Source organism: Sinocyclocheilus grahami, unplaced genomic scaffold (genome assembly GCF_001515645.1).
Source record: "Sinocyclocheilus grahami isolate Dianchi unplaced genomic scaffold, SAMN03320097.WGS_v1.1 scaffold1587.1, whole genome shotgun sequence".
NCBI classification, from domain to species: domain Eukaryota; kingdom Metazoa; phylum Chordata; class Actinopteri; order Cypriniformes; family Cyprinidae; genus Sinocyclocheilus; species Sinocyclocheilus grahami.
Window position 1 is genome coordinate 85,040 of NW_015506766.1, and position 16,542 is coordinate 101,581.

Here is a 16,542-nt window from a genome sequence, read left to right on the forward strand (position 1 = left end):
CCTCAGCGACCAGCACGGATCAGCTCCAGGCATGACGAAGCAGATATCGTCCTCTTTTGGAAGACCAAACAAAGTAGTTTCGCTTTCACAACGAAGCACACAGCGTCTTCACGACATGGCGGCGGGCGCAACAATACTACAGCGAGAATAAAAGTTACGCCTTCTTTCTTTGCGTGAACATCTTCCCACATAGTGATGTAGATATGTTGGGGGCGTGTTAGAACGAGCCATTTTAGGTAGGCGTGGACAAGTCTTAACTTTTATAAAGAATATCTCTTTGGATTTGAGACTTTAGTCTTTGCAACTTTACAGATCTTCTTTATGCACCAAGAGCTTGTAACACTCCGAAGAGAAAGGAAAAAATGAAATCGCATCATATGACCGCTTTAAAAGCTTATTTCAGACATGAAATTCTGTTTGTTCATGAAAAATAAACATTTCAGCATTAGAATAATATGGCTATGGTGTATGTCTGTGAATACGGGACAAACTGTATTCCATATGGCTTTCATATGAAACACGTTTTTGATGCCTTAAATACGAGACGATTCTGTATTATACAGAACGATTGGCAACCGTAACCTAATACCAAATGTAAAACATAAATGCTGTTTTTTGTCTTTTGTTTGTGTCTAATCAGGTCATTTAAGACCATTAGCTATCACTCTGACTGGCTCACAGTGCAGTAACTTGGGATCTGATTGAGATGCACTTTAATATTTATTTTAGATTTATTTTTCTTTCTGTTATTTATTCTCATCTTAAACAGGAAAAGTGTCCAGTTGCTGGTGAAGCGACTGAGATCCACATGACACACTATTGTAAAGATGGCGTTTATTAAAGAGGAGAGTGAAGACCTGAAGATTGAAGAAGCATTCAGAGACAAACATGAAGATACTGAGGAACCAACAGGTTGGTTTTCATTCTCAAACCTGAACTCACTCATTTGATCCTTATTAAAATGTCCAGCTCTACAGAAATGAATCATATTGTTTCATTTGACATGGAGTGGGTCCTCATGCTGCCCAGACAAATACCGGACAAAAACACACAAAATGACCATTTTTGTCGAGTGAGTTGAACAATCTTAAATGAGCAATCCTAAATGACGATAAAGAATGGGGAGAAAATTGGACTTGTCAAATCCACATAATGTGCAACAGATTTTTAAAGAGACAGCACTGCTTTTATGCTGCATATGAGACAAAGGATGTGTTTACACTTTGCATTAACATGCGACCTGTATCCGGATGTTGTCCACATACACATTGAAAAGACAAGTGTAAATGTGCTTCTGATTGGAATGTTGTCCGATCAGCGTGTCCTGCTCTAGAGGTAGTCGAGGACGCATTGTGATCGGATCTCAGTGTAATGTAAACACAATCCAGCCATCGTGTCTGCATTCTCAGGGCGACATCATGCAAAACCCCGCCCCCTCTCTCCTGAACTAGTGAGACTCGTAGTTATTTTCCTTTGTTAAATTTACCGCGACTGAAAATGGTTTTCAAAAGAAAACCAACCACTTCAGGTCGACTTTGCACAGGGCCATCATCTGCAGACATATTTAAATATTCCGCGGGAACGACAGATCCAATCGGTTATCCAGATAGAGAAGTCAGGTGATCGCATATTAATGCCAAGTGTAAACGCAGCCAAAGTCGGATGTGGAAACATTTGATTTTAAATGTTCCAACCTCAATGAGTAGTTCCAGTCAATCAACGGTCAAATACACATTGACCACATGATGCCGCCATGACACAATGAGAGTGTTTCCTCTTTTTGTGTCAATTATTCCAAAAACAAGAAAATGTTTCTGTTCATTTTGAAAACAAAAAGTTAAATATAAGCAAAAATAAATCTTATTATTAATGTTTTTAACTTTGAGGTCAACACTACAGTAACTTTATGCTTGCTGGAAGCAGTCTCGCTGAGGTCGGGGTTGATCGATCTGCCCCGAGTTCACAGGTCGGATGTCTGACTTCAAGCACCGTTCTAGACATTATTTCCAAGTAGGAGTTGGGAAAAATAAGAATTTTGAGTTGTCAGGAATGCAGCATTAAAGTGAAACATTTTCAAACATGTAAACCAGGCAGGATTAATCTTACAGTAGCACTCAACACTGATTACTGTCAAGACTTTTAAAATCCTAAAGTGTAACTTTAAATCAGTGTTACTCCCCAACACTAATTATAACTGTGAAATAATTTATTGAGCCTTTTCTTGTAAATTTCAGTTACTGTGCACATCAAGAACAATTCATAATAGTGCTGTCTACTCCAGTGTTGTGAACAAACAGACACCTAGTAGAAAGTAACATGATTTAGAAACAGCACTAAACTCCAGCAAGATATGAAATATTTTTATGCAAAACCACTGATCTTTATCTACAGATCAAGTATAATAATAGGAATAGTCATCTTAGACAGTTTCATCGTTTTGACTGTTGTAATTGAATGCAACACACAGTTTGAATGCTGAATGGAGGATGGCAGACAGCCGCAGAGGACAGTTTACGTGAACTTGAATTTAGCAACTTAAATATTCATCTGTACTTCCCATTAAACTAGGAACGGGCTTCAGAACACTTGAAAAAATTGATGGTGCTTTTACTTTGTGCCTTTTGTGGGGTTTAACAATAACACAGAATAGTTAACACACAATATTGGATTTGGATCAGTCCCGATCCAGCAGAAAAGGGCAGTATTGGAGCCGATATGAATACTGAGTATGTGGAATGATGGACAACAGTGGAGCCAAAAGAAAATGGAGCCGATGAGTCAACAGACCAAGGTGGAGCCGAGGAATCTGAGCACCTAGACTGAGCTCATGACTGGGAAGCTGCGTGTAGCCAGTGGAGGATAATGGGGCTTTGGATGACTTCCCATGGTTGGGAAGCAGAAATCAGAAGGCTGGGTGGTACCAGCAGACATAAAAAAGCCATAAGGCTGCACAAGACCAGTGGAGATGAAGTAACCTGGAAGGAGGTGGTCCATTCTAGAGTGTGTAGATTCATGAGTCTAGCTTAGTAACCACCAGACTTGAGACCACTGGATTTGGGAGCTCTGGGACCACAGACACTACCAGACTGGGATCAGTGGACTAAGGCCAAGGGGTTTTGGAAGGGCAGTAGTGGACTGTGGAGTATCTGGGGAGACTGGATTGATAGAAGCAGGGTCCTTCTCTACTTCACCTACAATGAAAGTCTGTACCAGGGCCGTCCTTTGGACCGAGGCCCCCAAACTCTATTTCGCACCAAGGCCCGTGTCAGCCGAGGATGGCCCTGCTCTGTACATTTGGTGCTTGCCCACTTTTAACCCTTTAAGACATAATCACACTGGTATGATCACTCTAGGCTGGTCCCTCGAGCGTACGATCACACCGGTGTGATTAGAACGTTCAGTGCATCACATGCTGAATTCAAATCTGCTTTCACGCTTTAGCTGGCGCGGAGCCAGATCAGACGCACTGAGTGCTTGTCATATCACAACTATCCAGTGCTTTCAACCATATAATGCTTATTTTAAGTTCCAGACATTTAAATACACACAAGTACTAGCAAAAAAAAATCAATTTACAGTTTGTTCAAATACACACTGGAAGTGGCAATAATGATCCTTACAAATATAATCTAACGACATGTTTTATTGATATCATATACACATTGGGTAGGTAACTATAAAGTTTACTCTACTCTTCTCCCAGTTTACCGGAGACTTACTTTAATGTCTTTCGGTAGGAGAGGATGAATATACGTGTTGAAAAATCCCACAGCTCGGATTCAGTGCGAACTAACATGGCAGCGCCCAAAACCCGGTATAGATCAACTACCATGGTCATTATAAAAGTGTTTAAACTACCAAATACATTTACTTGCACATATTTGAGAATCAGAATATCAAATATTTCATCATAATAGTGAGCGCGTGTGTGAATTTATAATATAAAAGGAAAAACAAAATAAAAGCGGTACATCTGTCATACGATGCTATTGTGGCTACGGTGTGTCACATGACAAGCATAACACTTTGCCATGGAAACAATAAGGCGATACATTCTAAAATAATGGTCGCCTAGGCTGGGGGCTCAACTAAAATAATTTAAACTCACGTATGAAAGAGTTAATAAAGGAGAAGTTAAAATCATGAAATAAAAAAGATAAAGAAGAAAAAAGCACACACAACATGATCAATAGTTCTGACAGTTGTGCAGTTTTGTCACGAAATTTTAAAATGTATCATTGGCATAACATTGTGAGCTCTAATGATAATGTCCCTCAAAGTCAGCATATACTAGGAGAAAAGCAGAGGACCTAATACTGAGCCCTGATGCACTCCATACTTGAGTTTGATGAAATGTCTATTCGTTTACATAAAGTATTAGCAGTTGGATAGATATAGGAAACCTAAACCGTGCTAGTGCTTATTGACATTAATGACAGATTCAGGACTGGTCTCTAACAATGGGTTTCAATCCTGGTCCTGGGGACCCACCACTCTGCACATTTTGTATGTTTCCCTTATCTGATACACTGAGTTGATGGAGCTCTCCCCTAATGAGCTGGTGATCTGAATCAGGTTTGTCAAATAAGGGAGACAAACAAAATGAGTAGAGAGGTGGGTCCCTAGGACCAGGAGTGACTAGTCTATTATAACCCAGTTTTGTTGGAAAATTTTGGTTTTTATGTTTTAATGTCTGTTGGTTTTAGCCAATACTCTGCTATTAACTTGTATTTGTTTTTTGTTGTTGCTTTAGACCTGATGACACTAAAAGAAGAGAGGCAAGAACTTACAATGATAGAAGAGAAAGATCAATATGAGAGACATGATTTCATGAATGTGGAAATATCCATACAGTCTGAAACAACTTCACCACACAAAGAAGTTCTGAAGACTGAATCTAACAGATACTTCACCTGCCATCGAGAGAAGCCTTTTACCTGCAATCTGTGTGGGAAGACCTTCACAAATAAAGCACACCTTGATTCCCACATGAGAAGTCACTCTGGAGAGAAGCCTTTTACCTGCAAATTGTGTGGGAATAGCTTCACACGCAAAGGATCTCTTAAGAGTCACATGGTCATTCACACTGGAGAGAAGCCGTTTCCATGTGATCAGTGTGGAAAGTGTTTCAGACATAAAGCAACCCTTGTTTCACACATGAAAACTCACACTGGAGAGAGAACTTGCACCTGCAAACTGTGTGGGAAGAGCTTCTCAAATAAATCAACCCTTAATGCCCACATGAGAAATCAAACAGGAGAGAGGCCCTTCACTTGCAAATTGTGTGGGAATAGCTTCTCACGCAAAGGATCTCTTAAGATTCACATGGTCGTTCACACTGGAGAGAAGCCATTTCCATGTGATCAGTGTGGAAAATCTTTCAGACATAAAGCAACCCTTGTTTCGCACATGAAAACTCACACTGGAGAGAGTCCTTACACCTGCAAGCTGTGTGGGAAGAGCTTCTCAAATAAATCAACCCTTAATGCCCACATGAGAAATCAAACAGGAGAGAGGCCCTTCACTTGCAAATTGTGTGGGAATAGCTTCTCACGCAAAGGATCTCTTAAGATTCACATGGTCGTTCACACTGGAGAGAAGCCATTTCCATGTGATCAGTGTGGAAAATCTTTCAGACATAAAGCAACCCTTGTTTCGCACATGAAAACTCACACTGGAGAGAGTCCTTACACCTGCAAGCTGTGTGGGAAGAGCTTCTCAAATAAATCAACCCTTAATGCCCACATGAGAAATCACACAGGAGAGAGGCCCTTCACCTGTAAACTGTGTGGGAAGAGCTTCTCCAAAAAAGGTAATCTTAAGGCTCACATAATAACTCATACAGGAGAGAAGCCTTTCATGTGTGCTCAGTGTGGAAAATGTTTTACACGTGAAATAACCCTTACTTACCACATGAGGATTCACTCAAGAGAGAACTGTTTTAATTGTCATCAGTGTGAACAGAAATTCCCAGACAAGAGACGCCTTAACTGGCATGAAAAAATTCATTCTCGATCTTCCACGTGCCATGACTGTGGAAAGAGTTTCAGATTTAAAGCAAACCTCAAGGTTCACATGAGAATCCACACTGGAGAGAAACCATTCACCTGCACTCACTGTGGAAAGAATTTCAATCAGAACATAAGCCTTCAGATACACACGAGGCTTCACACTGGAGAGAAACCTTTTACCTGCAGTCTGTGTGGGAAGAGCTTCACACATAAAGCACAATTTAATTCCCACATGAGAAGTCACACTGGAGAGAAACCTTTTACCTGCAAACTGTGTGGGAATAGCTTCTCGCGGAAAAGATCTCTTAAGATTCACATGGTCGTTCACAATGGAGAGAAGCCGTTTCCATGTGATCAGTGTGGAAAGTGTTTTAGACGTAAAGCAACCCTTGATTCACACATGAAAAGTCACCTGTAGTTAAACCTGCAAACTGTGTGGAAAGAGCTTCTCACAAAAAGGAAATCTTAAGGCTCACATGAAACTACATGTGAAACAACCCTTACTTACCACATGAGGCTTCACTCAAGAGAGAACTGTTTTAATTATCATCATTATGGACAGATTTACAGACAAGAGACGCCTTAACTGGCATGAAAATATTCATTCTCGAGAGACATCTTTCACATGCACTCTTAAGATAAATGGTTCTAAACCGTTCCAGAAAAGGGTTCTTCAGCTTCTAACAATAGCAGAACGCTTTTTTGGTGCTAAATAGAACTCTTTTCATAGGGTTCCATAAAGAACCATGCTTTGAAAATGCTATATAGGACCTTAAAGGTATGTTAATAATGTTAAATATGATGTGATTTCATGTTTTCCTTTGCTTAAAGATTAAAGTCTCAAAGCCAAAGAGATACTCTTTATAAAAGTTAAGACTCAGCCACGCCTTCCTAAAATGCCTCATTCAAACACGTCCCACAAATCTACGTCACTGTGTGGGAAGATTTGCATAATATGTATATGCAAATAAAGAAGGTGTAACTTTTATTCTCGCTGTAGTATTGTTGTCGCCGCCGCCATGTCCTGGAGATGCTGTGTGTTTCGTTGCGAAAGCGAAAATACTTTGTTTGGCCTTCCAAATGAGCACAACTAGAAATCAGTGGTTAAGTTGTATTTACAACACTTTAGAGTGTGTGCAGTGCATTTTATGGAGGATTGTTCCCTGAACCTAGGAGAGTAGTCTACAATGGCGGCTGTGCACAAAGGGTTACCATACAGGCCTTTGTTACGGAACGTGTTCTTGCCAGGATTTCTATATTGCCTAAAATATCCAGGTTTTGGCGGTTTGCACTGTGCAGATCGATCACTGTATGAGATTCAGAAGCGCTATAGAGAGCAGAGCAGACGGTTCCTTGTGCTTTCGAATCGTTCTCGCTGTACTTTGGTGTCAATTCAATGATCGGTGCGCAGCGACGCTTCAAGTCGAACGAACGAACAAAAACGCGTATTTGCGTCGCTTTGATCGTTCTCTGTAGATCTCACCTTCTCACGCGCCCCAATTGGTCGATTATATACAATACATGTTATTGCAGTTAGTTAACCGCAGTTAGTGTTGAAGCAGCATGTCAGGGAGACGCTGTGTGTTTCTAGGCGAAAGCAAAAGCACTTTATTTGGCCTTCCGGAAGTAGATGTTGTAGCGAATCAGCTCATGGGGAAATATGAAGGCGCTGTCTTTATAAATAAACTGCAGTTTTGAGTTTTAAACAACTACATTCTCACCTGAAATACTTTTAAAACTACATTTCATGACACAATAACGGTAATATTTTGAAAATTATCCAAATAAATGGTGGTTGAAATCACAATGCTGCGTGAACCCAACCAATCAGCATGTTTAGCGCCCAAGTCCCGCCCCTGAAAGTTCCGGACCTTTGAAAAAGTACTACCTCGCGAGCAGAGACATGCTGAGGGGCAATTTTTTTTTTACCCGGAACTTATTTAGATCCTGGTTCCTGCGGTGGAAACACACCGAGTACCGGCCCAAAGTCCCTAGTTCCTGGAGAAAGTTCCAGCGGTGGAAACGCGTGGCTTTGCTGGAAGAGTCAGATTTCACACAATCAATTCAAATTCAGTTTAGTTTAAATTGTAGTATATTTCCTCATAGTACTCAACTCTACATTTTTTATTCTACATAGCACAGTATGTCCATTTATTAATTTATTAAAACGATACTCTTGAGTGTAGACAAATGGATTAATTTGCAACATTAGCAAACTGGTTCAATAAAATTTAAATTTCTTATTACAATGTAGACCAATAGACTCTGTGCACAAGCGTAGCGACGAACTTCCGCTGTTAACAGAAGTCGGGATATCAGTTTCCGGTTTACTTCCTGTCTTCATCCGCATCCGTAAACAAACAAGATGAGTGCTGCTGTATGAAAAAATAAATATAATCTACGAATCACTGCTGTGTGCCACTTTGCTCGGCTTCAGGTCTGTATAACAGACATTTGAGCTTCCACCGCTTCCCCAAGAAGACCAGCCTTCGTGTGCAGTGGCTGCACAAAATAAGGAGGGTGGGATTTTCGGTGACCCCCCCCACACCAAGGTATGCAGCCGACATTTTCAAGATAATGAAATCCACACTACTGCTAAGGGTAGATGGGTTTTAGCAGCAGGCTCTGTCCCATCATTATTCGAGTGGAATAGCTACACTACGAAGTCACGGGCCGGTGTTTGGGAACGCCGTTCTCGACCGCCAAGTCCGGGACCTGACTCGGCGGGGCCTGTGGAGCACATCGGTCATCCCGTCATGGTTCCGATGGTCGTGGACCACGACTACGGGGCCAGCCGTACTGTATGTGTGGACCGGGAGCAGTATGAAGATGCGTTGAGCGAAATCGAGACGCTGAGAGGGCAGCTCCAAACATTTCATCTTCATCACTCCTTTGGACTTAAACGGTTTGCTTCGTCACCTGAAGACATCAGATTTTACACCAGGTAAGATAGTTGTAATATCAACATCTACTCATAACTGTTTACTGATTAACTGGCCAAGTAATTATTTTCTCTTTGTCATCTTTGTCAATCATATTCTTGAGCACGTATGACAAGACAACTGATTTCAATTGTAATACTGTATTTTAGATTCTTCTCATACGAGCATCTGATGGCGTTTTGAACCTGATCGAGGCAGCAACAGCCAAAATAGTTAGTCACCAGGTCAAAGAAAACCGATGCCACTAGCACAACAACTGAAAGCCCTTTAACCAGACCAACTGTAAGTACCAACAGCCCCCCACACCCCTAAGCATGAAAAGGATGGTTTTGAATTAACACTCATTAAGCATGTCTCCCCCAGAAACTGCTACCGATAGATTAGCTCTTTCTCTTCCTCACATACCTATCCACTGGCTGTACCCAGAGAGAATTGAGTCACAGATATCCACCGAACAACAGTCACCCGAATCATCATTACCTGGGCCAACTTCCTCTACAGCTTACTGGGCTCGGTCTGTATATAGATGTCTCCTGCAGCTGTGAAGGCCAGTCTTCCACATGACTTTGAGGGCATTTACAGCGACACGCAAGTAATCCTTGACTGTACAGAGATACGGTGTCAAACACCTTCATCCTTGCTCCTTCAGAGCGAAGTATTCTCAACCTATAAGTCCCACTGCACCTTTAAGTCTATGGTGGGCATGTCCCCTCATGGAGCCCTTACGTTTGTGTTGGTGCTCTTTGAAAATTCCATGAGTGACAGGGAGGTATTTCGTCAGTCAGGGATTACATCGCTCTTAACGCCTGACATGGCCATCATGGTGGACAAAGGATTCTTGGTGGATGACCTTGTATCTGGGAATGTTCATCATCCTGCCTTCCTCTGCAAGTGGGCCCAAATGTCAGAGGAGGATGTTCTGAAGACACAGTCCATTGCCCGTTTGAGGGTGCATGTCGAAAGAATAATCAGAAGAGTGAAAGAGAATAAACTCTTTGACACCACTATCCCTCTCTCTGGTGCAGGGAGCATAAACCAACTCTTCACAGTTGCTTGTCTCCTCTCGAATGACCAAAATGGACCTCTGGTCAAGAAAAGGAGATATGAAGTGTGATATTGTAGCCGTATCTTCTTCTAACTAAATCAGTATAAACTATTTTTCAGTGTCCAACATACATAATTCATAAGAATAACATTTTGTAAATTTCCTTTGATATTATTTATCTTCTGTAAAAAAATTAAAGGTGCGAAATAAAAAAACACAAAAATCACAGGCATGGTAATGTAATCATTTAGTTACAGTAATAATTGACTGGTCTTTTTTGAGGGGGGTAAAAACTTTTATAGTGCTCAATCATAACTTTAATTTTCACTTTTAATGGTTAAAAAAAATACATTTAAGTGCATTTTATTTCAATCCTGCGTAGAGCTGCAACAATTACACAACTGATTGATTGGTTATCTATTATTGTCTATTAAATTAATTAACAACTGTTTTTATTTACATTAGTTGCAGCCCTACTCCTGAAGCATTAGACATTTCTGCAAATAGACATAGAAATAAAACCTGTCTACTTTCTCTCTGATCACATCTAAAACTCCATTGTCCCTGTAAATTCTTTGAATGAGTACATCTTCCTCATCTGAAACTACAAAATCACACCAATTCATTCCTGTTATTAACATCTGCCCCTGTACTTGCCAGTAGTAAGCATGTGTTTGTTGTAGCTCCAATTTGCCGGACTTCATTTTGAGATATGGGCAGTCAACATAGCTTTTAACATCCGGGCATTTCATCTCAATCAGCCCAAACTGACATGGCTCTGAAGGGTCAAAGATTAACCCATCTGGAGACGCCCCCAGCCAAGGAGCATCGGGATGAATGACAAATCCACAGGGGTAGTGGTTCACCCTTTTCATCTGGCAGTATTCCCAGATAGCATCTGCCTCTAATTTGAGCCCCCTCTTCATAGCCGCCGTCTGACAGGTTCCTTGCAGTATCCGGTTAGCCAGGTTTTCTTCAGAGTTCTCTCGAACCTGGCAGATCTCCCTGAAACGTGAGGCAGTCAGTCTATGCCTTCTTAGCTGATGCCATTCAGTACATGAACTTTGGTCCCTGGTAGCAAATTCAAAATTGTGCGCCATGTCCCAGGTGACTTCCAGACTCCTATGGTGTAGCTGTTGTGGTTCAGTGCAGACAAACATGCAACTGGATCGCTGTAGGCGGTAACTCTGAAGAGGCACAGATGGACGTGGTGGGGCAGCATGGAAGGACAGGTTTCTCTTTGCTGTTGCAGGTTGTTGGTAGGACATGGGACTACCGGCTTGAACCTTGCCAAGGGCAGAGTCGACCAGGGGAATTTCACAGCTGATGCCCATACTGCAGATCATTGGTGCCTCAGCTGTAGGGAAATCTTTATATACCTCTGTCACCTGGGAAATAATAATATACTGATTAGCAATACACTAAATATAATAATATAAAACAACCACAATTATCATACCTGTAACTTTCCCTGTAATTCCTATTCACAATATATTGCACATTATGCATGTAACATAAGTTCATAATAGAGGACCCGTGTGTGAACATTCTCCTATTGATTTCAATTTAATAGTTTTTTTTCTTCAAAGTAAAATACTTGTTTGCATAATCGAGGGGCCACAGTACATTTAATCAAAAGGGAAAGGATAATAAAAACATATTAATATACTAGTATACAGATTTTGGTTGATAGGATATTATACTGTACTGTGAAATTTGATATTGTTTTATCCCTACTTACCTGAAGGACAGATAGATCAGGCATATCTCCACTCAGGCCTTTGTAGAGTGTGCTCCTGTGTGGAACATAAAATTTCATAAGTGGAAAGTGGCATATCCACACAGGTATTTTACTTTAAATATGCAACATATTGTAAAAAATCTACAGTATTCAGCTTTTACCTTACTCCCTCTGTTGTTGCTCTAGACTTTGGTTTAGCAGACAGCACAACCATCTTTTCCACTGGGCCTGGCTTTATACCCTATCAAGTTATTCAGGATACAGTTGGAAATTAAATGTACACTGAACAAAAATATAAACGCAACACTTTTGTTCTGCACATTTTAGAGTGGCCTTTTATTGTGGCCAGCCTAAGGCACACCTGTGCAATAATCATGCTGTCTAATCAGCATCTTGATATGCCACACCTGTGAGGTGGATGGATTATCTCGGCAAAGGAGAAGTGCTCACTAACACAGATTTAGACAGATTTGTGAACAATATTTGAGAGAAATAAGCCTTTTGTGTACATAGAAAAAGTCTTAGATCTTTGAGTTCAAACAAAAGTGTTGCATTTATATTTTTGTTCAGTATAGTTCGAAAATATAGCCAACAGGTCTATACTTATAATGCAAACTTACCAAAGTTCTGGGCTTGTGCCACTGCTGTTCCCCTTCAGTACAGCTTAGCACAGGAGGGACCACTGGCACATTCAGCTGTGAGTAATGTGCTGACTGGAACAGCAAAGCAACACAGTGGTTGCATAATGCTGCTCCAGCAACACATGTGCAGCTGTGTTGAATCAGCTCAACGGGACTTGACTCTTTTAGTACCACCTGCACAAGTAAAATATCATAGTAAATACTTATTTATCTTAGGTTGGTCAGTTTAATCAAGGACGTAATCTTGTGTTTAAAATATTTTAGATCTAATATTCTATACAAACAGACCAAATGTCATGTATTTCTATATGTTGGATTAGATTATGTTGTGTAATGTTACAACAGCTTTAGATCAAAATCCATAATCGTTTATTTGAAACATGATAGCCTAATACCTTTAACACTAGATTAGGCCCTACGTCTTAAATGAATCACTGAGTTGAGGAAAACTTGAACAAGAACGTATTTTACCCGGAGTGGACTGGCTAGGTAAACTTACCTGCCTACTAAAACTGTTTTCATTAGATTTGAAAGTTACATTAAACCTGAATGACCTTAGCTCAATCCTCTGGAACATCAGGAACACCGGGTTCTAATAAGTAATAGTTAGAATAAATAAAGTTATAACATGAACAAGAACACATGCAGTAACCCGAATGGGTACCGGCAAGGTATACTCACCTGTCAATTTTACGTACTAACTTAAGAGTTATATTAAACATGAATTACCTTAGCTAAATCCCCAGGAACATTAGAAACGCTGGATTATTAAAGTAACAAGCCTATAACTGTTGGTTTATAAGTCCTAGCGTCACCATACACTCAAACTGTGAGGTTTCTCAGCTTTCCTCATGGATCTGTAGCACAATGACCTGGCAATGACTTCACCTGTGCCCTGATCTTTATTAGAAACTGAGAGGGTGAGAAAGTTAATACAGCTGATAATTCTATACTAACGTTACACTAAAAAAATAAACATGTCGCTAACTAGCTTAGCCGCTAGCTGTCGGCACACCACATTAGATTAAACTACTTACCCTCGTAGTTGTGGATATAACTCGATATGTAGAGTTTGAATCCCTTGTTCCGCTTGCTTGTTGGAGCAGGGGACCAGGCATCAACGATGCGGTGTACATCGCTAATGCTTATTTTAGGCAGATCTTGGAAGACATCTTGTAAACACTGACCGGAAGCTGATATCCCGACTTCTGGCGACAGCGGAAGTTCGTCGCTACGCTTGTGCACAGAGTCCATTAAAAACATGTCACTTAACATTTATTAAGACATTTCAACCTTTTCAACTGTGTGATTTAAGGGAGATTAGACATTAAATTATGTCAAGCTTTCTTTTTAAACTTTAAAAACCGACCTGTATATATGCCTAGGTTTCAACTTAATGAACCGATAGGCTAACATTTCAAAATCATGTAACTTTCTTTTTTCACATTTAAACATTTGCTACGGTTTGCATAAACGTTTTCAAGGTAAATATCAAAAATGTAAGACATCTTTTCACTCCGTTTCTGTAGGTATATAAACTTTTTTTTAAATCAGTGTTATTAAACAAATGATAAATCTAACAAATGAACAAATTGTTCATCTCACAGTAAGTGGAAACATTTTCAACATACCACTGCATGCACGACGTGTAGAAACTGTACTCATTACGACAACGTACTCTTCATCACACACACCACAAGCATAATGTTCATATCCTTCGGTGCATAACTCATGTGCCCACCCATCACAAAAAACACATTTAACCCATTTCTCTCCAGGTGCAGAGGATGTAAAATCCTCACCACACACAAGACTTACTTTGCTTTTTCACACCAAGGCTTCTTTTCTTGGGGCCGTATTTTTTGCTCTTTTTTTTTATCTCTTAGAGAGGAGCTTCAGTGCTCCGAGGAAGTTGAAGACCTGGCTGAGAAGCACAATGTTGCAGATTCGCATTAACAATGTAGCAGTCCGTCATTCGCAAAGAAACACTGGATAAAGTCAGCAAGGAAAACATTTGCCAGGAGTTTATCCTGGCGAATGAGTACAGGAAGCATGTGTTTGGTTCGTTCATGTGAGAAGAGGAGACAGGACAGTATAGAAGGGTGGATGGTTAGGATATACATAGAGAGATGGGATTGAATTGGATAGATGGCGGACAATGAAAAATGTTCTTTATATTAAAGTTAAATGGGTTTTTTTATGTTTGTGAGATTGTGTGACAATCTTGCATCCTGTGTACCAAATAAGTAGTGTATCTATTGCGTTATCAATTTTCCCATCCTTTTGGATTACAGAGGTAACTTTGACTTTTTAAAAAATGATTCTCTCAAGTCTTGGCGATCGGCCCCTATTAAACGATAAAGAAAGTAAGACATCTTTTTCTTATACATAGTTTAGTAGCCTACTATTCTTTTTGGCAGAATTTATCATTATAATCAACTTAATTATTTCCTGGATTTTGTATCACCATAGTCCCTAAATGTATGTAAATGCTGGAAATGGGATTCAAATCGAAAACATTTCCCCCCATTTTGTGTCGTACTAGATACTAGTTACTTTTTAGCCAGCGATATTTAATGAATTACCAAAAAATATTCATTCATGTCAAAGATCTATGTGGAGAATAGCTACTTTGAACAAAACCCACTTTTATCTTATTGACAAAGTATGTGAATTAGTAGCCATGATACAGGAATTTCTAACTTCAATACCTTGAAAAATATATTAAGGTACCCGTGAACCGGAAGTTGCAACTGACTTCAGTGTTGTGATGTTATTTCCAAGTGAAACGGAATATTGAATAAAGGGTGGGGTTTTATTGTGGTGCACCTCCACTCCACCTCTTGCTCATAGCAGATTCACGGTTGGATATGAGTGGTTAATATACCATTAATTCAATACCATTGGCAAAACTACCACATACTGTATACTGCCATATAGATATTTTAATATTTTATTTTTAAAATTATTTCAAGCTTTGAAATTGGTTTAATCCAAGTCTTCTAAAAAGACACATTCGCTTTATACGATGAACAGATTTTAATATAGGCTTTTATTTACATACATAGAAATATTGATCAATTACCATTACAAAAATCTCAAACTTAAACATTTGCTCATTCTGTGTATTTGTGTCTTTAAAATAGGGTACATTTGTTGCAAAAGCTTACAGCAGGAAGCTTGATTTCAAATTTGATTTCAAACTGAATTGAATTTACAAAAAATGACAAGTACAAAGTCAGTAATACAATTATAAAACAAATGACCTCAATTCAGGACACATTCGCTTTATACGATGAACAGATTTTAATATAGGCTTTTATTTACATACATAGAAATATTGATCAATTACCATTACAAAAATCTCAAACTTAAACATTTGCTCATTCTGTGTATTTGTGTCTTTAAAATAGGGTACATTTGTTGCAAAAGCTTACAGCAGGAAGCTTGATTTCAAATTTGATTTCAAACTGAATTGAATTTACAAAAAATGACAAGTACAAAGTCAGTAATACAATTATAAAACAAATGACCTCAATTCAGTTGTATTCGAAAATATGACAACACTGAATTTTTATAGGCAGTGATTTAAGAGCCATATATGTTGTTTATTTAGATGAATGGAACATCAGATGGCTTTGACCTGTAATGACTGCAATGTAGTGATGCAGTTAGACAGACTAGGATATCTGTATGTACAAATCAGACAAATATCCCATTCAGAAACATTTCTAGCATAAACTTACATGGTAAAGAAATTAAAGTTCCATCTTTGATTGTTGAAAGACTTTCTGGTGCATTTCACTTACAGCCAATACAATTTCCAGTAGCATTTTCATTGGTCAGGCATTTTTTTTATTTTTTATTTTTATTTTTTATTATTTTTATTGTGGTTTTGCAGACATGAAGAACAAACAACAACAGACAAACATACCCTTCATATAACAACAATCTGTGCAATGAGTGAAATGAAGCACAAAAATATGACAAAAAAGGAGAATGACGGTATAAAAGACCTTATATCCTACAAAAAGTCATTAATGGTTGATTAACTTTTGACAACGTTTAATCCAGGAGCAAAGAGAAATCATTTCTACTTAAAGCACGGAGAGATCGTGATTGCACAGTCTGCTCACAAGCAATATCGGAGTGAGAGGACAGG

General features: G+C 39.3%; 1 protein-coding gene and 1 long non-coding RNA gene across 2 annotated transcripts in view; both read left to right on the top strand.

Moving 5' to 3' along the window:
* The window catches only part of LOC107571371 (gastrula zinc finger protein XlCGF57.1-like), a 20,705-nt gene that overhangs the window by 529 nt on the left and 3,634 nt on the right, over nucleotides 1-16,542 (top strand). The window contains exons 2-3 of the mRNA XM_016257691.1: nucleotides 770-912; nucleotides 4,754-5,812. Coding sequence (XP_016113177.1) covers nucleotides 828-912; nucleotides 4,754-5,812 — 1,144 coding nt within the window. The 5' untranslated portion in view covers nucleotides 770-827. The remainder of the gene's footprint in view (nucleotides 1-769; nucleotides 913-4,753; nucleotides 5,813-16,542) is intronic.
* Nucleotides 8,439-9,631, top strand: LOC107571376 (uncharacterized). The gene is made up of 3 exons (XR_001607176.1): nucleotides 8,439-8,955; nucleotides 9,103-9,235; nucleotides 9,317-9,631. It is a non-coding gene; the product is annotated as an uncharacterized lncRNA (long non-coding RNA).